The 25,703-nt window shown below is 43.0% G+C and overlaps 1 protein-coding gene across 1 annotated transcript; it reads right to left on the bottom strand.

Annotated features, from left to right (window-relative positions):
* Positions 1-104: 104 nt before the first annotated feature.
* Positions 105-19,044, bottom strand: LOC102208489 (NACHT, LRR and PYD domains-containing protein 12-like). Its single transcript, XM_005753363.2, has 13 exons — positions 18,821-19,044; positions 15,607-15,885; positions 15,477-15,524; positions 12,577-14,422; positions 12,109-12,282; positions 8,766-8,939; positions 7,696-7,742; positions 7,412-7,529; positions 2,986-3,329; positions 2,760-2,897; positions 2,328-2,651; positions 945-1,271; positions 105-645 (listed from the first exon to the last, which is right to left on the bottom strand). The coding sequence occupies exons 2-13, from the start codon at positions 15,878-15,880 to the stop codon at positions 557-559; spliced, it is 3,903 nt and encodes a 1,300-aa protein (XP_005753420.1). The 5' UTR covers positions 15,881-15,885; positions 18,821-19,044; the 3' UTR covers positions 105-556.
* Between the last annotated feature and the right edge of the window lie 6,659 nt (positions 19,045-25,703).

Consider the following 25,703-nt stretch of genomic DNA (forward strand, 5'->3'; position numbering starts at 1 on the left):
CGACGGGTTATCTGAGCCACTTTGAGGTGTTGTGAGGAGTGAACCAAAGTGATTAACTGTGTAAAGAATAACAAATGTCCATACATCAGTCAGAGAGATGATGGACTTTATTTCTTTTCTCTTCAGCAGCACTTTACAGAAACATTGTTCTTTTTCCTCGTACACTTCGTTCGCTACATGTATGTTAAAGTGTCAGTTGTCTTATATTTTGTGCAGTTTCACAGACACAGCCAACACTAAAGCCTCACACGTGTAGGAGCTCTGAGACCGTGCAGACATGAGGTCCAAACATCAACTAAACAGCAGGCCACAGCTGAGACCTGAACAGCAAGGCATTATGGGTAAGTGAAATATAAATGTGTAAGTAAAAGATGAGTGTTGTTTGTGCTAATGTGGCAACAAATGAGTGCGCCGAGCTACAGCCACTGCAGGGTTCAGCTGTGTGAACAGAAAACATCCTCACAGAACGTGGAGGAACTCAGCATCGTCCCCTCTTCATCCCCTTCAGCCCATTACTGGTGTTTCCCTCTGACTCACAGACCAGTCAGATCCCTGATCAGAGACCAGTCAGATCAAGCTGGTCCATCAGAGGAGTCATTTCAAAAGCCTTGTTGTCCTCGGCTGGATCCTGGACCTGATCTGTCCCTGCAGAGGAAACGCAAGAAGTCACAAACAACACTCGGAGCTAAACTTTGATGTTTTAATTGCTGACCTTTGACCCGGAAGCATTGCAGACTAAAACGGTGTACTGAAATCTTTGGCTTCTATAAGCTGTGTGTGTCTGGCTTAGTGAAACTATGTAGCATCATTGTGACGTCGTGGGGCATAAAGCTCTCTCGATGCCCTTTCTTATGACTTGAAATGCTTTTTTAAAGTTAACTGCAAACAGACAGAACTGATGTAAAGATAGGACGTTAGACACATTCACAGCGATTACAACTCACCTTTGACTGTGAGCCACACCCTCTTGTATCTCCAGGCCTCCTTGCTGTTGACCTCACAGGCGTATCTCCCAGCATCCTTCACTGTGGGCTGTCTCAGGGTCAGACCGAGGTCTCCGGTGGTCAGCAGGTCAGTGTTCATCTCAGTGCGACCTCTGTAATGGTCGTCCTGTTTGTCGGGCCGGTCAGAGCCGTTCTCATACACACAGACCTTCATGTATTCGGGTTCATGGCGTTTCCACTCCACATCGCTGTCCCCGGGCAGGTTTTCTGTGGTTTTGAAGGGCAGCAGGACAGACTCCGCCCCCTCCACCACCTCCACCCGGCACTCTGAGAGGACAACAGCACAACATGAGCTGTACGAAGACACGGCATTCATGTTTGTCAATTAATCTTAATTTATGCAGCATTTGAAACACGTGTTCATCAGGAAGCCACAGAAGCATCACATCAGCAGCAACATCACTAAGTCACCAGCTTCATCTCGATGCTGGTCCCAGTCAGTCATTTGAAGACGAGGGCCTGAAGACGTGTGATCAGTGACACGCAGTTACACTGTTACTAAGAAGCCATGTTTGCAGTTCATCTGCACACTCATTGAAGAGGTCTGTCCAACACCAGGTTTGCTACAAGCTTTATCGTTTCACACAAACGCACTGAACTGTTCTATAAGGAGGGTTGATTTTATAACTTCATAAAGATTTGGACATCAGCAGAAACGCAGCACCAACATGCTGAAAAGGAAGTGTGATTACGTCTTTCACTCTAACAATGAAGAATCCTGACGAATAGAAATGATACTGTTATAGAGTTGTTTTTAAATCTATCTGATTAGAGTCCTGGTGCCTCACTTGGCCTTTATATAACTCACCGTCATTATTTATGTACTGATTTGTTTCTAATTGCTTTCACAGTGAACACTACACATGTTTAAGATTGAGAGTAGAGTGCAGTCCTGCTTTGTACCACATGAAGGCAGGAGCGTCCAGTACCAGCTGCTGCTGCTTTCCTCTCATATCAGCAGCAGACTCTTGTTTCCATCGCTGATAGAACTCATCAGACAAATGACAGAAAGCAGCATCGTGTTCCTCAAAGACTCACTGCTGCTCCTCTGAGAACACGACAACGCTCCCCCGAACTCACATCTGTTCAGCAGCTGTTCAAGCCTGCACCGTAACATCCCATCAAAGTCCACTGCTGCTCATATTTCTAACAGAGAGCAAACAGGAAGACCTCATGAAGTCTGACAGGAACAACAAAGATGGCGTCTGTGTTCGTCAGTATAACAGAGCTGCTGCACAGCAGGTGTGTGACAGACAAAGACACACACTGTGAGAAGACAGCCGTCAATAACAATATCCAAGCCTCTGTATCTGCAGCACTGACCTTTGATCTTCAGCTCCACCTGTTTCTCCAGCAGTTCTTTCCCCTCCCTGCTGTAGACGGTGCAGGTGTAGGTGTCCCTGTCGGTGTTTGTGGGGTGTTTCAGGGTCACGCTGAGGTCTCCGGTCCTCAGCGGCTCTTTCTTCATCTCTGTTCGGTTTCTGTAGCGTCTGTGCTGTTTTTCAGGCTGCTCAGAGTCTTTCTGACATACGTGCACCTTCCTCTCATTCCTGTCCTTCCACACCACTTTAGCACCATCGGGCTGAACGGTGCTTCTGCAGGTCAGCACAACCGACTCATCACCTGGTTCTGCTGCGACCTGAACGACTGAGAAGAGAACGAAGCAGCACATGAGCTCCATGCTCATGTGGTAAATGCTGTATGTCATCATAAACACTGACTGATGTCCGTGGAGCGGTCTGATAACACACATACCTTCTTTGTTCTTTAACCTTTTATATCTAAAGTACATGAAGACCCCAAAGCCGACAGCCAGGAGAACCACAGGAACCAGGACACCCGAGACAACTTTGGGCCAGACTGGAGGAGGAGTGGGACCAGGAGGAGGACGTTCTGTCCACACAAACACAAACAACCTGAAGATCACCAGCAGATTCTCAGAGTATGACTCTGACCTCTGACCTTTATCGACAGCACTGACCTGCCACCCTCAGTTGCAAATGGGTCTTGCTCTGATCTAGTCCAAATCTTCGGGTGGTGCAGGTGTAGGTGCCGGTGTCATTGACTACGGGCTTCCTCAGCGTGAGGCTGAGGTCTCCGGTCTGCAGAGCGTCGGCTCTCATCGATGTTCGGTTGAAGTAATTAACATTCTGTCTCGTGAGATCGTCCCCGCTCTGCAGACGCAGATGGACTGTCGGGCTGCTGAGGTTCTTGCGGTTCCAAATCACTGCTGTGGCGTCCCGGTAAACGTCCTCTGGTACCTGACAGGGCAGCATGACAGACTCCGCCCCCTCATACACCTCCAGCCCAAGGCATGCTTGAAAACTGAGAGGAGAAACAGGAAACAGGTGAGAGCGGTGATGCTTTTAAGGCCCGTGAGACAGAGAATGACTTCAAACACTTTAAATGTAAAGATGAGCACCAGTGAGCGAAACCAGCAGGCAAAACCAAAAGAACCAGAGCAGGAAAAACTGGGAATAACAGGGATCCACCAACCGTCACCCACACTCTGGTTTTAAGCTGGAAAACAGTTCTTTCTTCTTTTATTGCACAAGGTCTTAAATACTGTTCATCTCTAATATCAATGACTTCATGTTCACCAAGTTTCAAAGCCGTTTCTATTCAAGGGTTCGTCTGGCCGGCTGAATAACTACAGCCAAATAAAAAAACAACCCGGGAGCTTACAAAGCCCGAGCCCAGTCCTCATGCTGCTGCTTCTCTGCCTTAAAAAGCACCAGGCGGAGAGAAACCCTGACAGATGTTTGAAACTGACCCACAGTTATGGGACTTCAAACAAGTCAAGCCAGCTGAAGAAAGTGTAGGAGCTTCGTCTTAGTGCACCCTTTTTACTCATCAGCCATAAAAGACTGACGGTCCAGTCGTAGGATCCCAAACTGATACCATGGTGCAGCTTCATCTTGGATCAGTTTGAATATCAGGGACCATCATTGACCATCCCAAGGTCAGAGGTCACCTTAGGATTTTCCCATTTGTACGATAGATGCATCTACTGGGAAGCTGAGGGGTGCCGGTACTTTACATACAGCAGATTTGAAAGGGTAACACGTGTAACAGCAGACTGCAGTATTAACCACACATTATACCTTTATGACAGCCCATTGCAGCAGAGGGGCTTTAATAGGCTGCTGGGTCCCTTTGCCTCTCCTGGGAAGAACTGGCTGTCCTGAGCCGGCTGTGAGCACACCAGGACTCTGGACACAAAACTAACAAACTGAGAAATTTAGGAAGCGAATACAAAGTAAGAAGTACTGTGGCTAGGACCAGAGAGCACACAGCACAGAGGGAAGACACCAGGGACTTTCAAAATAAAACAGGAAACACAGCTCAGAGACAGAGACTTCAGCCATATAAACCTGACACTGGACAAGGCGAACAACCACAGAGACGAAGCGCAGAGCGAGAGGGGACACATGGGGACAGAGAGTGGACGGACCTCCACAGGAGACGCTGAGGACAAAGAGACAGGAAACATCGAGCCGGAGACACTGGAATGACCTAAACAGCACAAAGGCGGAGCTCCAGTCATCATCAATTCAGGACAAACTCACAACACAAAGACACAAAGACACACCGCTGTGTCTAACAAAGTGTACTTTCAATAGTCTGATACCTCAGAGCTGGTATCATCACGAGCAGGGACGTACAGCAGAAACATCTGTTATCACCTGACGCCCCTCCCCCTTACCCACACATGCCACACATGCCACAAACACGAACAACCTGTCTCACCAGGACTCGTAAGCTCATCACAGCCTCACGTCACTACTGAAGCCACAGCAACCGTTTGTAAAACCTTTATTAGAAACAGCCAAACCGCACAAGCTGCTAGCATTGCTAACTCCCTGCTACATTCATCCATCAATGACGCCTCCTCCGTCAGGGATGTCTCGTGGGCTCAGAGACGTGTCTGTGTTTCGGGTTTTCGCGTGTGTCACGGGGAGCTGATTGTATCCGCGGCGTGAAGGCCGCACGGGGAGCTGCGGACGGCACAAATCACTGCACCGCGGTCTGTACCCACTCTGTGTGTCACGAGGCTCCTGCACACACAGACACGACAGGCCAGTCTGTGGGCGGCTGTGTGTGCTGCCGTGGGCCGGTTAGCTAGAGCGTTTTCCTGTCGGCTTTCTCACCTTTGAACTTTTTAGTTACGCCGGTCTTCTCGCGCGCGCACAAAGAGGATAAGAGTGGGTTTCTTACCGTGGGGCTTCCTTATCCTCCATGCAGACTCCCGCAAACACAGAAAAGCACAGCAAAACACCGACAGCTCTCATAGCGGTGCTTCGTCACGCCACGACCACTGTGACGTGGTTTACTTTCGGTTTCAGGGGAGTTCCCGGGGATCACGCGTGTGTGGTGGAATGTGCCCGGGCAGGAGTTCCAGGTATGCGGGGTGGAGGAAAGGTGGGGCTGATTTAGACTGTAGAGGACTCTGTGGTGGATTCGTTTTCATAAAGTGGAAACAAAACAAAAGATAATCACACTGAAGCAGCTCACACGTAGCAAAACACACCTCAAAGATCACGAGTGGTAATAGTGGTGAAAATCCTCCACTCTGGTGAGCAGTGAACATCTGATCTCACATATAATCCAGTATTGTCTGTCTGGCTCACCGTTAGCCCACAATAGAGTAGAATAGAGTAATCTTTATTGTTTCATACAGCAACAACTAAAATTATACTCTCTCCTTTTACAAATAGGAAAAAAAGACCTTATTACACTTTATTATCATTATTATTATCACTGCAAGTTATCCTCCTGCATGTGACATGGAGCTAGCTGGTTCTGATTGGTTCTGATTTGTCCGTACGCAACAGGATCATTTTATGTGACATCGTCTGATTGATAAGCAAACGGGTTTTCCTGTTTAGGCTCAGATCCTTTTGATGTTTAGAGGCTCGCAGTGACGTGAAACAACCCAAATGTATTAGAGCAAACGTAAGGAGCCTGTTTTGAAAATGTAAGTAGAAAGTACACTTAAAGTGCTTAAAATAAGGGAGAAAGAATTAGTCAGGTACCTGAAAATTCTACTTAAATACAGTAAGAAAGTGTTTGCACTTTGTTACTTCCCACCTCTGCGGACCACTAAAATCCACATCTTTGAAATGATGTAATAAAATATGCAGGAGTTTAGCCCTGCTGCCTCTTAGCAAGAAGGTTTGAATCCAGCCTAGGTTCTATATTGGCTGTAAGCGTGAGTGTGAATGATTGGAAACATGGAAACAGTCATGGGAGAGACACAGAGAGACATGTTAAGAGGGACATGACGGGCTGGGGAGAACATACTTGATACACATGTGTTTCATGGAGTGAGGGGACATGTAAGCAACAAGGGGAGACCAAACACAAAGGCATGGCTGGGACCCAGGGAACAAGGAAGTGAGAGACACAGATGTAACAGCGGCACTTGTCTCCGTTTCACCAGCTTCAGGACTTAGTCCAGCAACAAGCTTTGGAAGCACAAGCAAGACCATGGGACTGTCCTTTCAACAAAGATCTTTAATGAGACTTTATGCCTATCTGACTCCCCACATGTAATTACCACATACCAAAAAGCACATCAGAACTTCACATTTCCATATCTTATGTTTTTACCATAGCGGTATTTGGAAATTATATATTCAACAATAAAAATGTATATTTCTCATTTTACCAGTACCAAGAAACCAGCCTTTAATTGGCTCTTACAACAGATGACACAACAGACAAACTGGAAACACAGGAGAGACCAACACCTCACAGGAACCTAACACACAAAACAGTAAACAGGGAACACAACGAACTCAGAATCACCTCAAGACTAACTAATGAACCTAAAACCATTATACATAACAATCACCAAAACAAAAGAAAGTCAGAGTCCTGGGTCAAATGACCCACACCCATCAGGTTTACTGATTGTTGAGTACCACCCTGAGCTGGAGCGGTGCTGTGGAGGCTTCCCCCGCTACAGAGAGCAAAGAGACACTGAAGAACCGTATGACAATAACCAGAACCCAGGATAAAGAGGTTCAGTGAATGTGGTGTTGAAGGTGTGGAGGTGGATCAGAGTGTCAGAGGAGACTCTGTAGAAGGACAGAGTGCCAGCAGGACAGTCCACATACACTGCTGCTCTGTTAGAGACAGAGGAGGAGGAGGAGGAGGAGGAGGAGGAGGAGGAGGAGAGGTCTGTTCTGCTGTTATTGTGACACACAGAGTACTGATCAGCATCGGAGCACCTCAAACTCCACGACTGACTGTTTGCTCCAAACCTGCCGTCATTGCTGCCTCCTCTCCCCGTGACTCCTCTGTAAGTCACTGAAACGTGAACCTCTCCGCTCCACTCCACCTCCCAGTAACAGCGACCAGTCAGACCATTTGTACACAGCAGCTGAAGCCAGTACTCAAACCTCTCTGGGTGATCAGGATAAGGCTGCTCCTCTGTTACTGCCGTCACTCTTCTGTTGTTGTCGGACAGTTTAAGTTTTCTGTGCACCGAGTTTGTGTCCAGTTTAAGATCACGGGAATCTGATGGAGAGAAGAAGAAACAACAAGACTTCATCTGCTGCCTTCTCCACAGACTGATGGAGACGACAGCTTCACAGTGACTCATCCTCTAGAATCTTTAGTGTGATTTAAACTAGTGTAATGCGTGCTGTCTTATTTTCATACATCAAAGTGAGCACACACTCACATTTCCTCAGACCAGGTTTCAGCCTCTGCTCTCCACCGTGGTCCAGCCTGGAAGAAGAAACATATTTGAATTCATCTTTAACGCAGAGACAAAGAGACACATGGACATAAAAGAAGTACATGAAAGGCCTTAAAATGCTTCTACTCATTTAAAAGACTTTCAAATTGCAATTCTGCTGTGTGGTACCAACAGCCATGGGTAACCCTGGATCCAACAGAGACGCTGAGACAGGAACATGGAAACTGGTTAGTGGTATCAAAATATATGAAACATCCAGAATATCAATACATGTTTCTGATCCTCTAACATCATGGAAAATCAAGATCAATGAGCTCCTGGCCTCTGCTCTATGGGAGCTCTCTGTCTGTCCTGAGCTTGTGTTAGCACGCCGATGTTACACTTTAACAGGTGTACTGTCCCAGTCTCCACCTTCCACTGACACCAGAACAGCACGGAGTAAATGAAAAGTTGGAATGATGAAGGGGGAGGCTGAGGTTTCACGGTTCACCGAGAAACTGGACTGAAGTGCAGGAGATTGGAAAAAAGATTCACAGCTTTTTATTTCAAACAGGCTCAGAGTCAAGTGGTTCAGAGGGCAGGGGGGCTGTTTGAGTTGGCAGAAGAAAACGCAGGAATTTTTCAGGTGATCTCACTGGATAGGAGGGCTGATCTTCTGAGACAGCAGAGAGGAATGTCCACAGGGCAGGTGAGGAAAGTACAAAGAACCAGGAGAACATGTGACCCATCTAACAAACAAGGTGAATTGCTATTTTGTTGTTGATGGTTTAGATTGGAGCATTTTTGTCAGATAAATACTCCTCCCTGAAGTCGGATTGATTGATGATCAGATTAATGTTTCAGGTGAGATTTACCCACAACAAATATTGTAACTGCTACTGTGTTAAGAGAATACTGCTGTTAAAAAGCACGCTATTTGTTTAAAAGCTTTAAAACTGAATATTACACTTCTCATACAGCAGCACTTTTAAAATAAGCATGTAATAAACTAATATATTACATGTAACAATGTGATTAATTGATGACGAGCATTAATACTGAAACTATCATACCTAAGAGTGTTCAGTCTCCAGCGTGGATCATCCAGTAAGCTAGACAGCAGCTTCATGCCTGAGTCCCCTGGATGATTGTAGCTCAGGTCTAGCTCTCTCAAATGGGAGGGGTTGGAGTTCAGAGCTAATACCAGAGAAGTACAACCATCCTGAGTGATCAGACAGCCCGAGAGCCTGAGGGCAAACACAAAGATGTAAAACATAAAGCAAAGAGAATTATGTATATAATTTTATTTTGATATATATCTTTAAGCTTGGTTCCAAAAGAATATGCTTTTATTTTTTCAGAGATACTGATTCACTCTATGGCACATGGATTCTTTACTGAACCATTGTCTCCAGAAGATGTATTGAATCCCACAGATCTATAATACTTGAAGCTGGATTTGAGAGCACTGTAAATACAACATGCTTCTATTACAGTGTAGATTCACTGTTTGCGTGATTTGTTTCAGGGTTGAAAAGTGTAGCAACGGCATGTTTCCAGCATCGTACAAATTAGCATTGCTCTCTAGAAACAGCTTTCCCCTTTGTTTCAGGTGTAAAGGGACAGGAGAAGGGACTAAGACTGAGCTAAGATTTAAAGTTTGATCGAGGACATCCCTGTTGCTAGCCATTTGCTTAGTTGTGACTCAGCTAACATACTTGTGCTTTTTGTAGCACTTTAAATGTGTTTACCTAAAGTCCGTGATCATGCCTTTTTTATGGTGATGTGTGTTAGTGCTATGGCTTGTGTGTACTCCAGTTTAGCCGTTTTTCTGTTTGTTTTGGTTTCCATGTTGAAGTCCAGCGTACTATGTGTATAATCTTTCGGTATTATTAATCTCTGGCTCTCTTCCACAGCATGTCTTTGTCCTATCTTCAATCTATTATGTTAAGTCTTTACCTTACAATATGAAGTGCCTTGAGTCAACTATTGTTGTGATTTGGCACTAAAGTTGAATGAAAAAACAAATAGCACTGAATATTGTCACATCCCACTACCTCACCAGAGCCGGGCATATCACAAAAGGCTCCTCACACTTTGGCCGTAAACACTTCCTGTTGCTATCAACAGTCACTGACCCACTAAGTCCTTTTTGACAACCTTGACATTACAGTGCACTTTATACAATTCTGTTTAACAGGTTCTCATTTTATATGGTTAGTTATATACACACAAGGGCGTAGATTTGGTTTTGGCATTGGTGGGGACGGATGATTCCACCACCAAACCCTGCCCTGTTTCTTATTCTTTTCCTTTTGTCTTTGCTTCTTGATTAAAAGAAAGGAGAAATATACTTGTCTACATATGCTATTCTACATGCTTTTAAACCATTTAAAATTACAATTCATAGGTTTATATGTGAATTATATAATGTTAAATTACTATTAAACAAATGACTGACTAAAGTATTTTAGGCTTTAGTTTACTTCAGCCATATTCCATATAAATCAGGTATCATACAAAAATAAAAATAGCTTCAAATACAGTCATGACAATAAAAGAATATGACTTTAAGGACTTAACAACATTACTTCAGTTACACCAACATCTCTGATACATCAGCACTAAGGGAACACTGAATGACCTGGTGGCTTTTCTACATAAAACTACTCGTCTAAGATTAACACAAAGTAAAAGATCTCTCAGCAACATTATGCAACATTTTAGGCACTATTGACCCGATCAGTTCAGTGAGCTGGGATTGTTTATTCTAAACATGAACTACTGTTACAGCAACACACATGCACTACTGGTGCCCCACACAACAACTCAATGTCCACTATGTGAAGGGGCCAAACACAGGCCTGCTCCTCTCGTTAATCTATAGCACCACATCATCAGTCACCTGTGACCCCGCCTCTTCACCTCTGTCTGAGCTACAACATGGCAGAGCTGCCTCTGTCACCTGATGAATAACAGTGAGACACTCCACATACATGCAGTCACACATGTGCTTCAAATACAGTCATGAACCACCAGGTCATCATCCAGTTTCACCTGTGATCTTGTGTCACCATTACTCTCTGAGCTTTGTGTTGGTTCTTCTGTCACCTGACAAATAGGACAAACATGACAATAAGAATAAAACGTGTAGCTGCTTCAGTGTTTCTGTCACTTTGTGCAGATCTTGACTCGTCAGTAATGTTTGTAGGCTGAGTGCATTTTTAAAACAATTTGTGCAAACTGCACTACAAGGTGGAATATTTGCAAAATCATGACTACCTCATGATAGTTTGTCTCAAAAATTAACCCTATGAATATGTCAGTACCATTAGGATGAAATTATTGTGTCACCAACATTTTAATGTTAGACATATAATTCTAACAGCCTCTGTAAACTAATATCCTGGCTGCTCGAGGCTGCAGTTTTCTCTGACAGTTTCAATCAAACTTAGAAATGCTGCTCTGAGACTGAGAGAACTAACAGTGCTGCCTGCTGTGCAGTTTACAAAACACGTTATTCATGGTTACATACAAATTTAGACTGATGTGGGCCAAAGCCTAGCATAGCCTGTAACGTTATTATGACGGACACATTTTATGTGTTAACTTGGCTTTAAGTGACTCACAGGTTTCTTTGCAAAATACTTTCTTATATCCAGGTTCTTCCTTCTTGCTGTCATCCTTCTCTCCTCCTTTCAGGTCCTCGCAGCGCAGGCTTGCCGCTGCTAAAACTAAACAGAGCTCCCCGAAAGCCATAGCCAATCACATTTGCCATAATTGTCACATGACGTAGGACTCGAGCAGAGAACTTTCTGCACCACTGGGTGAATGAGACGTTGACAGATCTTTTTTTCCCCCCTCTTTCTATCGGGTTTGTTTTTCTTCACTTGAAGAGATCAAATTATTGGTGGGGACATGTCCCTTTCATCCATGCCAAATCTACGCCCTTCTATATACATATATTTTAGTCATCTTGTGTGAATGTGTGCGATTGTGACTTTTTAATGCACCTGACAGTGGAGCAAATTTCCTGATTTAATTGTAAGTTCTACATCAATGACAATAAAGGCACATTACTTTTTTGGTAGTAAAATGAAAATGTTATTTAACATATTTGCAATAATTAGTGGGTATCTGTATTTGTACCTTGCATCTATACATTGTATGAATGTGCCTTGTTGGCATGCCCAAAATGCAAACCGCAGAGGTTCATAATTCTGCATCACAAACCAATGATTGACATCAATGTGGCTATGAATTTTATATGCCATTTATCTAAATACACAAATAAAAGAGGGCTTATTATGACTGCATCATCAAATACCGCTTAAGTAGTTAATTAATTTGTATATAAAGCTACATATCAAGAAAGTCATCTGCTGGTCATCCACTAAAGATAAGCCGAACCCTAACCTCAGAGCCTCCAGTGTACAGTGTAGACTCTCCAATCCCACAGACAGCAGCTTCACTCCAGAATCCCACAGGTCATTGTTACTCAGGTCCAGTTCTCTTAGATTAGTCGACCGTGAGCTGATGACTGATAACATAGCTCCACAACTTCTTTCTGACAGATTGCAGCCACTTAGCCTGGAGAACAGATAAAGACACACAGTGAAACTGATTCTATGATAGACAGTGTAAAACGCTGTTAGGTTATTTCAGTTAAAGTTTTCATGAGGAAAAAAAGATTGTAGTTGAGTAGTGGTTTTATGGTGCTTTTTCACAGGATAATCTCAGCTATAATTCAAATATTAAACTTAAAGTAAGCTTTATACTAAATCTAAAGCCATAATTAATGTTAGCATGTAGTTATATGAAGATCTGCTGACTGAGAATTACTAGTTGATAACAGCCCTGTGTCACAGTTATTCGTGCACTCACAGAGCTCTGTGGGAGGCTTTTACAACTGGCAACAGCCTCAGAAGAGCCTCCTCTGAAGCAGAGTATTTCTTCAGGTCAAACACATCCAGATCTTTTTCTGATGACAGTAAGATGAAGACCAGAGCTGACCACTGAGCAGGAGACAGTTTATCTGTGGAGAGGCTTCCTGAACTCAGGGACTGCTGGATCTCCTCCACCAGAGAACGATCATTTAGCTCATTCAGACAGTGGAACAGATTGATGCATCTGTCTGGAGACAGATTCTCACTGAGCTTCTTTTTGATGTATCGGACTGTTTTCTGATTGGTCTCTGTGCCACTGTCTTTCTTCATTAGCAGGTCCTGCAGTTTATCCTGATTGGTCTGCAGTGATAGACCCAGGAGGAAGCGAAGGAATAAGTCCAGGTGTCCATTTGGACTCTGCAAGGCCCTGTCAATGGAAATCATGTGGATCTTCTTTGAAGATGTCTTCCTTAAAAGCAGTCGAAGGTTTTTCAGTGATGGTTGTGGTAAAGGCATGACATTTATTTTGCTGTTAGTAAGTGACATCCTTACATAAAGAGCAGCCAGAAACTCCTGAACACTCAGATGGACAAAGCTGAACATCTCGCCTTTCCCTTTCCTTCCTCGCTCTTCTTTGAAGATCTCTGTGAACACTCCTGAGCATACCGAGGCTTCACTAACATCAGTGCTGCTCTCTCTCAGATCTTTTTCATAGAAGATCAGGTTGCCCTTGTCCAGTTGCTGAAAGGCCAGTTTTGCTAATGACTTAATGTATTCAATGCTTTTCTGTGGGCCATACTTTTCTTTTGTCCGATCAATCTGAAACACCAGGAACTCTGCGTACATCTCAGTCAGGGTCTTGGGCAGCTGTCCTTCTCTTGTTTTCAGCACATCTTCTAGAACTGTAGCAGTGATCCAGCAGAAGACTGGGATATGGCACATGATGTGGAGGCTTCCTGTTGTCTTGATGTGGGAGATGATTTTGTCAGCTTGCTCCTTACCTTTGAATCTCTTCCTGAAGTACTCATCTTTCTGTGGGTCAGTGAACCCTCTGACCTCTGTTGTACTGCTGATAAACTCTCGAGGGATCTGATTGGCTGCTGCAGGCCGTGTGGTTATCCAGATGCGAGCAGAGCGTAGCAATTTTCCATTGATGAGTTTTTTCAACAAGACATCTGTTTTAGTTGACTTTGTTACATCGACAGAGCGAATATCTTCAGACTGAAGGTCGAGATGAAGGCGGTTCTCATCCAGCCCATCAAGCACAAACAGAAGTTTGAATTTACTTTTGTCATAGTTGGTAATTCCCGATGACTGAATATCTTTAAAGATGTAATTAAGAGCCTCCTCTGTGATGCCTACAGTTTCTGGGATACATTCATGAATGAGCTCTGCCAAACTGAATTTTTTTCCCTTCAGTGGATTCAGCTGACGGAAGGTGAAGGGGAAAACCAGATGCACATCTTGATTGTATCTTTGTTCAGCCCAGTCCAACACAAACTTGTGAACAAGGAATGTTTTTCCAATTCCTGCGATTCCATTGGTCATCACTGTTTTAATGGGTCTGTATTCTCCAGAAGGATGTTTGAATATGTCTGTGGGTTTAACGGCTTTCTCCGTTTCTTCCGGCTTCCATGCCTTTTCAATCTGCCGGACCTCATGCTGTATGTTGATATGTATGTCATACCCAGCTGTGATGTATAGTTCTGTGTAGATATCAGCCAGACGCTGTTTATCTTCTGCCCACCCTTCTTGTGTACACATAAACTTGTCCTGGAAGTTTGATCGAAGCATCTGTTGGTAATGCGTGATGGGTTGAGGCTCTGGTACTGGAACCATCACATCTGTGTCAAACAGGGTGATAAACATATTGTGTGTAACTCATATTGCTGTCATGTCATTCTCTAAAATGCCACACTACGACTATACGACTGGACATGTATTGGCTATCTGCAGCTGACCATTTTTTCTGGAGTGATTTTATGCACGTCTATTAGCGGTCTGCATCTTTTGAACTCAAATGAGTAAATGTGAATGGTAGGAATCTCGCTTGATCATCATGAACTTGAGGGATCACAATGTCTAGCGAGCCATTGTCATTATCAGCTGCTTGGTGAACTGGAGAAAGAAAAGGACAACTCCTGAAAATGGGAAGCATTTAGCACAGGCGTATGGCACTCCAGACCTCGAGGGCTGGTGTCCTGCAGGTGTTGGATGTATCCTTGATTCAACACAGCTGATTTAATTAGCTTGAAGTTCTCCAAAGGCCTACTGATGAATTAATCATTTGATTGACCCAGGGTGTTATCTAAAACCTGCAGGACACTGGCCCTTGAGGCCTGGAGTTCAACACCCCCGATTTAGCATGTGATGGCCATAGAGCATATCCTCCCTCTCTGATCTTTTAATAGTTTTGGTTTTTGCTGTTCCTTGCCATTGCTAGCATGAGATGGTAACTGCAGTCCATTCAGGATGCACAGGGAATCCGGCCTGTCGCATATCAGTACATGTAGACAGGTTTGCTGTGTCTGCCAGGATATTTTCAAGAATGTGATGGAGATCACAGGAAGCTATCGTTAAAGAACTGAACTAACTGAGGCTGTAATAGTATACTGTAGTAACCTAAATAATTATAAGGATAATAGGAACACTGAAAAAAAACATTTTGAAGTAAACTTGGAGGATACCAGGTCTAGAGCTGTGCACCTCAAAGGGCTAACACAGGAATTTTGTATAAGTTCCTTTACAGTAGAGTTCAACATTATAAGTGACTATAAAACAACCAAGAATTATGGGTAAAACCAGGTGACAGTTCAATGTCATGCTCACAGTTACTTCACATTGAGATATTTGGAGTAAAGAAGCCTGGAATGTATGGAAAACTAAGCAGTGACTTACCTTCAGTCTGAGGAAGAGGAGCCTGAGAGGTCAAATCACTGACATTCACTGACAAACAGATGTTGAAAGTGTTAAAGCACTATGTAACTTTCTCAGACTGACTTCCTGTTTGCCCCTTGCTGTGACTCACCTTCGGGTCTGGGCCTGATAACAGACAAACTGAGCAGCAGGTCATTCCTGCCGATCCTCTTTAAAACCCTTCTGGTCACCTCAACAGCTCCAGAAAGTCTGTAGGTCTGCACCATCAAGTCCACGGTGTCCCACCTGCTTGTTGTCTCCAGTCGGCTCTTCTTGATGGTCATGGGGCCTTGAATGACGTCGGTCTGCTGTAGGAACCACTTGAATTTATTAAACTCTTCATCTCCCAGATCTTCCAGAGTGTTTAGAAGGTCCTCCGACATCATCACAGCTGAATGAAGATAGATTAGCTGTTAAGTTAAGCAAGTACGGAACAGCCAGACAGATCTGACTTTTCCGCCCTTCTATTATTAGTAAAAAACTAATACTTAAAATGTTAAAATTATAACTCTGTAATTGACATAATATCTAGTTGTAATAGAGTGATGTTAACGATTATAATAACAATGACTATTGTTGCATGGCCCAGTGGAGCCACAGTTATGTTGAGCTAAGTACAATACTTAATTCTTGATGTTGGTGTTCTGTATTGTTCACTGGTACTGTATTTATGTTTTTAATATCTATATGTTTTCTGTCATAGTTTGTGTGCAGGCAGGCTGGAAGAGAACCCAAGTGCAGGACTTATGGAGGCAAAAGTGAACTTAACAGAACCACAGCTTTATTGCTGGCCGAAATACAAAACTGAAATAACATAAGAACAGAACAAACAGGCAGAAATGATGGTATGATGCGGCAACAAGCACCAAAGGACACACACTATAAATACACAGACAGGAATGGGCAGTGGCGGTCCCAGCCTGTTTGGTGCCCTGGGCAAACACTCCCTAAAGTATTCTGATTCTGATTGTTTCAGGATGACCTGCCATCATCCAATCACACTGCATCTTTTGCTTGTTTCTCTTCCTCTTCTTTTCTCTTTTTTCTAAACTGAGCACCTGATGGCTTTGAACTTTTCTTGTCCATCTTCCATTGCTTTTAATTTTACACTCCAGTATGAACACCCATCCCTCAACCCGAGGATCACCACAACATAATCTAACACACCTACACCTTAGTTCACAGATTCACTTTGTCTAGGGTTTATTTCTGAGGTTTCACACAACCCAGGATTCAAATCATAAATACATAATGGGCTTGGATTTACAACATTATGAATGAAATGTGCTGTATTTGGAAGCAGCAGGCCCCTCCCCTTTCGACGGGTTGTGTGTGAGACTTTAAATCATCCATCCATTCGCTTCCGCTTATCCTTTTCAGGGTCGCGGGGCGCACTGGAGCCTATCCCAGCTGTCATAGGGCGAGAGGCAGGGTACACCCTGGACAGGTCGCCAGTCTGTCGCAGGGCCAACACACAGGGACAGACAACCATTCGCACTCACATTCATACCTAGTGACAATTTGGATTATCCAATTAACCTATCCCCATAAGCTGCATGTCTTTGGACTTTGGGAGGAAGCCGGAGTACCCGGAGAGAACCCACGCAAACACGGGGAGAACATGCAAACTCCACACAGAAAGACCCCGGCGTGATGGTGGAATTGAACTCAGGACCTTCTTGCTGTGCGGCAACAGTGCTAACCACCGTGCCACCTTTTAAATCATCAAACTGTAAATTTGAAATTGTTATTGATCCCTTTACCCCTGGTCATAAGGTGTATATTTATTTTCTTACTATTCTTATATATATTGTTTGTTTACTTGCACTGCTGTAACTGCAGCCTCGTCGTCTCCTCTCTCTATATACTGGGCTGTATGTAGCGGAGATGACAATAAAGTTTACTTTGACTTCAGCAGCGCGCAGGCGCACCGAGGGCTCTCGCGCTCACTTTTCGCTTATAGAATTTCGAAAAACATCGGTGCAAATTATAAGTCTGTATCATGATGTCTGGTGTTTCCGTGTTTGTTGGTTTGTTTTTATTTTGCAAGTTGGTTATTAGATGTCGATCCAGCTGGTCAGAAAATCCCCCGCCGCCCTCTCCTCTCCTCCCTGGGCGCACCTCGCAAACGGAGGGCGCCCTTACTCCCAGCAAATGGGCGATAGAAAACCGATCGGTGCCTATGCCATTTCCAATATGTGCTTGGTGACGTCGGGGCAGCATGAGTTAGAGCATTTTTTTTTTTTGCCGATGTCCGTGATGCTGCCCCGCACCACGATGCCACCCGGGCAACCGCCCGTGTCGCCCGTATCTAAAACTGCTACTGGGAACGGGGGAGAACGAGGAACAGGTGAAATAACAGCTGGAACCAATTGGGCAAATTGAGACCAGGTGCGGAAAACAGAATACACCAACAGAAGACACAGAGTTTAAAAGTAAAAACAGGAAATCCATAGACAAATCTCAGAGGCACAGAACTAAACTTATATTAAACACTACAGATAACAAATTACAATAACAATACACTTAGTCACTGACCCAGGACCGTGACTGTTTTGCTTTATAAATAAAGTTAGCTTGGCTTTATTCAATTCAACTTTATTTATATTGCCCCAATTTACAGCAACAGTTCCCTCAGTAAAATAAACCTTACAGTAACAAACACAGTATATTAGCACAGTCTGTAGAATAGTTCAATAGCATCAATCTAACTCAGATTCGCCAATTCTCTGTTGAATAATAGATTTTAATCTGAAACAACTTCATGGTTGAAAAATACAATATGAAAAAACCAACAGGGTGTTCTAGACCTTTTAAATCTACTGTTGCTCACTGTAAGCTAATCATGTCACCATGAATACAGCATCAATAATAATGTAATCACCTTTAAATATAAACGGTTCTAAGTGTATATATGATCAATTTATTGAGTATATATACACCGATAAATAGAACAGAGGACTTCTCCCTTTCACTGTGCTGCTCTGAGGTTACAGCTGAAGGGAACTTTCTGGACTTGTGAAATTTCCTGTTTATTCTCATATTTCTTTACAGTAAATCTCAGGAAGTGTGTTTAATTCCCCATAAAAGCAGATAAATCAGATAAAAAGTGGTACACGAGTCGGTGGTCGTTCATGTATGACTGTGGCAGAAAATAACCCAGAAGTCCCTCTGTTTGTTCACACAGCACTGGCCCTGTAAAACCCAAACACTGATACTACTAACTAGTAACAACTACTACCACTACTACTACTACTAACTAGAATATGCTGTCGTCAAGTCAGTTAGAGCTGTGAGCAGAAGGTGGGAATGTGTTTCAGACTTACAGAAACAGGAGCGCTGATGATACTTTGGAGGGTTTCTGATCCGAGCAGCTGTGAAAGACGGCAGGAAGAGGAAGATTCAGTGATATGAGGCAAGTATGAAGTGTGGTCACACCTCTGCTGACTATTACACGTGAAGCTTTAAAACAGTCCTGACGTCTCAAAGCACATCAGGACTTTAACAGGCTTAATTTTTCAGTGTGAACACAAACAGGAAGAAAGCAGGACTTTCTGTCCTAAACCATAAGAACATAATCTGACTCGTATGTGACGGTTTGCTGCCCCCTTGAGGACAGAGCAGTGTGAAAATTCAGAAATCAGCATTTTAATCTGCTGTTTAAAATACTGCGTGGTCTGAAGCAAAAAAACAAAAACATGCTCACCAGCGTGGAACTCCATAATTAACCTAAAACTGGTCAATGATAGCCCATAATTATTTAAGACAGCTGACTGAAAAGGTAGTCCGTCAGGTCCTTTTTGATCCCTGGGTCATCTGCAGGAATCACACTGTGATCCATATCCAGTTTAGGCCATTCCTCCTCTTCTTGTAGGGAAATTCTGGACCATTTAACCATCCCCACATTTGAGGAAACCTTTCATACTTATGGATGGGTCGTCTCTGCAAGGTTCTCCTTGCAGGAAACATCTCTCCACTGATTCACATCTGTTGCTTCTCGAATGACAGAAATTCTGTTTGCAGCAAAGATACTAAATGTTCGGTTTTCATTGGAGATGCATTGTATTATATTAGTCCAGAAAAATGATTTGTCCAACCTTATCTGCAACTCTCTCTGCAGAAGCATGTTCACTGGAACTGCAAGAGCTGCAGCAGTGAATTCCAGCCTGGGAATTGTAGTTTTCTTAAGGGGAGCAACCCTAGCTTTTCCCAGGATAAAGTCAACGTGTGATGTTATTCTTTTTCAGTTTTAAATATGACACTATTCCATAACTATCTTGACTTGCATCAGAAGAATGATGAAGTTGTGCCTTATCTGGTCTTCCATAGAAACTCAGTTTAATGCAGCGTTTCACTTTTAAATCAGCTGGAGATCTTCCAGATGATGTAGGGAGACAAAGGTCCATACAATGAGCTGACCACAGACTAAATGCGCCTTCTGGTTGGTGGATTGTCCTGCACAAAGGTGAACTCATCTGTTTCTATGCACCACTCTAAACCCACTACTCTCTCACTTGGAAGTTGATCTGTGTCCAAATCCAGATCCTTGATTTTCTTTGCTCTCCTTTCCTGTGGGATTGACATGAGCACTGTGCGACTATTACTGATCCATTAGTACAAATATCAGTCAGGCTCTCCACCATATGTACTTTTTATTCTTATGAAGCAATAGATTATAAACATAAAACTTATTTTTGACTCTATTCACCACTTCAGCTGGAAACTGTTGTGCATTATCATTTGCAGTTCTCTGCAGAGCATAATTTGGACACTTTGGTTAAGATACTCCTCCTCCAAGAAAAAAAAAAAAAAGCAGCACTTTCATCCTATACTCTTGTGCAGGCCTTGTAGTGTCACCATGTTGCCACCACAGGAAAGAGACACTTGACATGTTTCTCTAATATGTAAACTTGGTGAAGCATGGCATCGGTCAGCCATTAGTGCAACAGGCTCTTGTCTAAATTGGATGAGAACTCTTATGATCTGCAGACACAAATTCAGCACATCCTTCCAGCATGTTGTTTACACATGTGGTGTATTCGTCTTTATAGCGAGCATCCTTTTCAGGCTCTAGAGGCACTGCTTTTCAAATCAATTTACACAGTGTCAAATCATAACAACAGTTGCCTCACGGCACTTTATGTTGTAGACCCTACAAAAATACATACAGAGAAAATCCCAACAATCATATGACCCCCTGAGCAAGCACTTTGGCGACAGTGGGAAGGAAAAGCTCCCTGTTAACAGGAAGAAACCTCCAGCAGTACCATAGCCAGGTGACGAAGGCTGTCACAATTCATCGACTCCTTCAAATGTGGCGAAAAATGAGTCCGTCATTTCAATTTGAAGGGTGGGTCGTGTGTATCCTTTGTAGCCCACCATATCCCAGAATTCATAGCGCGGCTCTGCCGATTCCAGTTTCCAGCAATGGCGGCAGCTATGGAGGTGCTAGACACAGCGGTCAAGGACAACTACATTTTTAAATGTAAGTTGTTTTTGAAGTAGTGACACAAATGTTAAGACGTTGATGTTAATTTTTACAGTCGTTAAACTTATGACATGTACATAGGTCACGTAGACGTACAGTTCTGCTCATTTTTAACATTAAAAGGTTAGTTAATATTACTCAGTGTCACAATATAAACTTAACATATTTTCAGGCAAGAATGTATCTGTGTAAACTTCAAATATATACTCTGTTTATCAAGACATCACATAATTGCAAAAGTGCGCCGACGTTTTCAGAGACATCTGTTACCCACCCGCTCGATAGCTAGCCGGGAGCCGGCGAGAACACTGGCTAGTTGTCAGTTTTCCAACCCTGCGCTATCTTTCGCTACAATTTTAAACGTGATAAATAAGTCACTTAAATAACTTCTAAGTGACTTCACATAATGTCAAGAGATTTATTCTAAAAGACACTTCTTCAGCTAAGAGTCAGAGGGTAGAAACACACACTGCAGCTTTTACTTGCAAGGGCGGTCACAGAGTGCTCACATGAGAGTGGGGCCCTGTGATGTGCGCTCTCTTCTTGCACTTGTCTCTATTTATATACAAAAGTAATACAACAGTGAATACGTCTGTTCATAGACAGGAATGTTGGTGCGTATGCATGTGCGTGTCAGTCTGAAGGAGGCAGCCCCTCTTCTTGTTAGGGAGCGCAGAGTGTCCAGCTCTCCTCTTCCTGCTAGAAAGTTAGAAGCCATCCAGCTCCATGTCTTTAGGACATTCTTGCAGTTTAACTAATTGGTGTGTGTCATCTGGCTTGGCTTCATGGATAGATAGAGTTGGGTGCATAGCAGTGAAAATGTATACCATGCCATGTTGTTGCTTTTCTTTAAAACAGTAAGAATAAACTTAGTTTTGCTATATAACTCAGTCATTAATTTTACTTTCAGGAAAAGTTGTGATTGGTTTGGTAATCTCTGGACCCTCCCATTAATTAAAGGAGAGCATGCTTTGGGCGTGTGGTGGAAATGTTTTGTTATTTTATTGCCAAATGTCAGGTGGGACAATGAGATTTTTTTTTTTTTAACCATTTTTGAACTTCTGACATCAGATTAAGTTAACTTTCATTTATGTTTAAGCTGTAAGTAATTTTAGAGTTGATTTTTGGTTTATATCTTATATCGAATCTTGTTTATATAGTACCACATGTACTATCAAAGAATCAGTTCAGAAGAGTGTTCTAGAACAAACCACCAACTACAGCATGTAGTGCCATTTTTTGGGAACATTTCAAGTTTTTGTACATCAATACAACAGTTATATCCCAAATTTTAATAATAATAATAATAATAATAATAATAATAATAATAATAATAATATGTATGCATTAAGTCCATAGTATCGACATAAATTGCAAAAAAGTGCAATAAACGAAAAAAAAGAAAATTGTTTTGTTTGCACATATTTCTTGTTTTATATATTTTACAAAATTTAAGAGGTTTATACCTCTTAAAAAACACACCTCCTGAAGGAAAAACAAAAATCAATAGTATAATCCAAACTTGCTAAAATAATAAAACAAAAAACCCTAAAAGTATTTCCAGCAGTATGATCTAAGCATCGCAGAAAATACACAGAAAGGCATAAAGTCAAACATGACTTTTAAAAACACCAGTAAATCTTTATAAATGTCATCAGGGAAAAAACTGTTTCCCATGAAATATGAGGTCACTTCTATTTTCGGGAAGGTAATGCTGGAAATGTGATAGTTCTCGCTGATGTCTATTCCAATGTAGGAAGTGTTATGAACAGCTGATCGGATCGGCAAAGCGTGTTTCTGGAATATGTTTTTGTTGCTGCAAAGGCTCCTGGCTCTTGGCGAAGGCGGTCACACTTTTCTCCTCTCCCTTCCCTGCTTAGCTTCTTGTGTCCTTGTCGAGTATCCTCTCTTTTCTTTACTCTTTCATGTAGCTTGCCATCGCCAGTGTGTGAATGTGTGTGTGAATGGGTGAATGACTGAATGTAGTGTGAAGCGCTTTGGGGTCCTTAGGGACTAGAAAAGCGCTATATAAATGCAGGCCATTTCCCTGGAACACTCTCTCACAGTCTGTTCTCTAAAACCTAAGAGGAATTATGGATGTCATCAACTGGTCCCTGAATACAACTGACACCCTCTTCTCAATGAGAAGTCTGGGCTCTGGTGAGCCTGAGTGTTCTGGAGGTACTTTCCCTGCCGGATACACGATGGACGGGTAGCAAAACTGGAGGATCGTGTGCCTGGTGGAACTGTTGATCAAGGACATTGAAGATATCGACCTATTCAGAACCATGATAACAGGGTTCTTGCTGATCAGAGCTGGCTTGGCCCTGGCTTATCGAAGAATTAAGAAAGCGGAATCGGCTGTTCAAACCCCCACAAGGCTGCCCGCTGGGATCGAAACGATGGGACGAGGCGTGAGTTCTCAAAATGGGCTCATTGAGTGCAGCATGGATAAGATCTTGGAGAAGCTTGAGGCTGCCGTGAACACTCAGAACAAGACCTGAGCACAACAGGGTTCTTGCTGATCGGATGTCATGATCCTGGGTCCTTGGACCCAGCCTTTTGTGTTTTCTATTTTTGTGATGTATTTTGGTTCTGGTTTTCTATTTCTTTGGTTTAGTGTTTGTGTCTTTGCATGTGTGAGTTCCTGTTTTTTTTTTTTTGTAGGTCTGTGTCTCCTGTCAGTGTTTCCAGTTTCACCTCTCCAATTACAGCCGTGCCTCCCTCCTGTTTCCCATTCCCTGATTGCCCTGGGTCTATTTAAGCCCTGTGTTTTCTCCTGTACGTTGCTGGTTCAGCTGCGTATCTCCCTCCACATCTCCCTTTGTCTCTGGTTTGGTTTTTATGCTTGGTTTTACTCAGTTCTGTTTTTCGCCACCGTTGCCTTTGTTGTTTGAGGACGTTCCTTAAATAAAGCTTCCTCACCTCAGTTTTGTCGCACCTTGGGTCCTTTAATAATTCCATACGAGCCGTGACAGCACGAACCAGCCACCATAGACCCAACGGCCCTAAATCCTCAGAGGAGCTAAAAGACGACGAAGAGGGATATTAGGCCCCTTATGTCAAACTGAGTGATTTGTGGCCCCAATAAATGATTTGTGAACCTAGGAAGTAATAAAACACATGGTAGCCATAAAAAATATTATTTTAACAAAATTATGATATTCTTCTAAATATGTTAGTTTATAGCTCATTGATTTTTTCCCCCCCAAAATAATTAATTGATTATTAGAAAAGTTTTATATCTAATAGCATTCTTTTATTTTTAAGCCATTAAAAATATTTTACTTTTTTATGTGTGGCCCGGTCATGTGGAGTCAGACAGGACACAGGAAATACTCTGTTGTGGGCTGTTTTATTCTCCGACTGTACTCGGAGCAGTTTTAATTCTGTAGCTTTGAGTGAAACAGCAAAATTAAACTATTCCACTGGCTCAGCCTAAAACTGCCTTTTGGGGTCTGAGACAGCTGTAACTATAATATGTACACGTTAAATCCAAACAGTATAGCCAACAGTAGTGACCTGTCAAGAAACAAATACGAGAAAACAAAACAAATAAACACATTGTTTACATCCCACAACTTTACAGTGTACTTTATAGCCAGTTGAACTGTGAAGTCTTTTAAACATTTCTATGAGAGAACATCATGAACTCACTTCGGTTTCTCCACACAGCTACTGTGCTAGGACAAGTACACATGCAGGAATGACAAAGCAAGGGATCCCCCCTCTGAATCAAACAGAAACATACAGAGTTATGCAAAGTGAATAACAGTATAAACTTAACAACTTTGAAATCTGTTAGGACACTGTCACTACTCACGCCAACCCGCTCTTCAGTCCCTCTCACAGCACGTGACCATTAAACATGCACCCGTGGCACGTTAAGAACTCTAAAGAGATCGTAACTAACATGGAGTCATCGCTGAAGAAACTTAGCTAATTACAGTCTACTACAACACTGGTGACAATATTTTGCAGCATGCTGCACTTTTTAGCACATTTACCTCTTGTGTAGCTACCCACAGAATCTTTTGCAGTCTCTGGCTGTGTCCCAATTCAGGGTCTGCACGCTTGAAGTACGGTTACGTCACCGCCACGCGACGACACTGTTAGGGTCCCCGGGTCGTTGACCCAGTGTTTTGTGTTTTTGGTTCTTTGATTTTGTTATTTCATTATATTCTAGCTTTGCTTTATGGGTTTTAGGATTATTCTTAGTTTAGGTTCTCTGGGTGGGTTTGGTTAGAGTTTTAGTGTTCTGGTTTTCTGTCTGTTCCATAGTTGCCGTCTCCTGTCTGCTGTATCCCCGCGTCCAGTCAGTGTCTGCCCTGTTCCCACGTCTCTGTTCCCTTTGTTATAGTGCCTGCCTGTGAGTCTGTTATGTTTCCTGTTTTACTTTGAAAGTCCATGTCTGATGTTAATGTGTCTGGTTTTGCTTCCCCTGTCTCGTTAGGCCTGATTTGCCCCAGCTGTGTTTCCCTCCTGTTACCCATTCCCTGATTGCTCCCTCTGTGTATTTAAGCCCTGTGTTTCTTGGTGTCTGTGTTGTGATCTACTCTCATTTATGCTGTGTGTGCCGGCTGCCTGGTCATGTAAGTGTATTTGGATTTTTGTTACGTTTTGCCACTTTTTGCCATCCAGCAATAAAAGCTGAGTTTTGAGCTACTTTCTGCCTCCGAGTGTCTGCACTTTGGGTCCTTCTACTTCCACTCCTGCCTGCA

The sequence above is a fragment of the Pundamilia nyererei genome, unplaced genomic scaffold, assembly GCF_000239375.1.
Source record: "Pundamilia nyererei isolate P.nyererei 1_Seehausen unplaced genomic scaffold, PunNye1.0 scaffold00423, whole genome shotgun sequence".
Lineage (NCBI taxonomy): Eukaryota > Metazoa > Chordata > Actinopteri > Cichliformes > Cichlidae > Pundamilia > Pundamilia nyererei.

What these genes read in the sequence shown, in the direction of transcription:
- LOC102208489 (XM_005753363.2), bottom strand. Translation starts at nt 15,880, where the DNA reads ATGATGTCGGAGGACCTTCTAAACACTCTGGAAGATCTGGGAGATGAA. An exon ending in TTTGCAACTGAGGGTGGCAG is followed by an intron (nt 2,898 to 2,985) that starts GTCAGTGCTGTC and finishes TTGTGTGGACAG; the next exon opens with AACGTCCTCCTCCTGGTCCC. An exon ending in AAGGTTAAAGAACAAAGAAG is followed by an intron (nt 2,652 to 2,759) that starts GTATGTGTGTTA and finishes TTCTCTTCTCAG; the next exon opens with TCGTTCAGGTCGCAGCAGAA.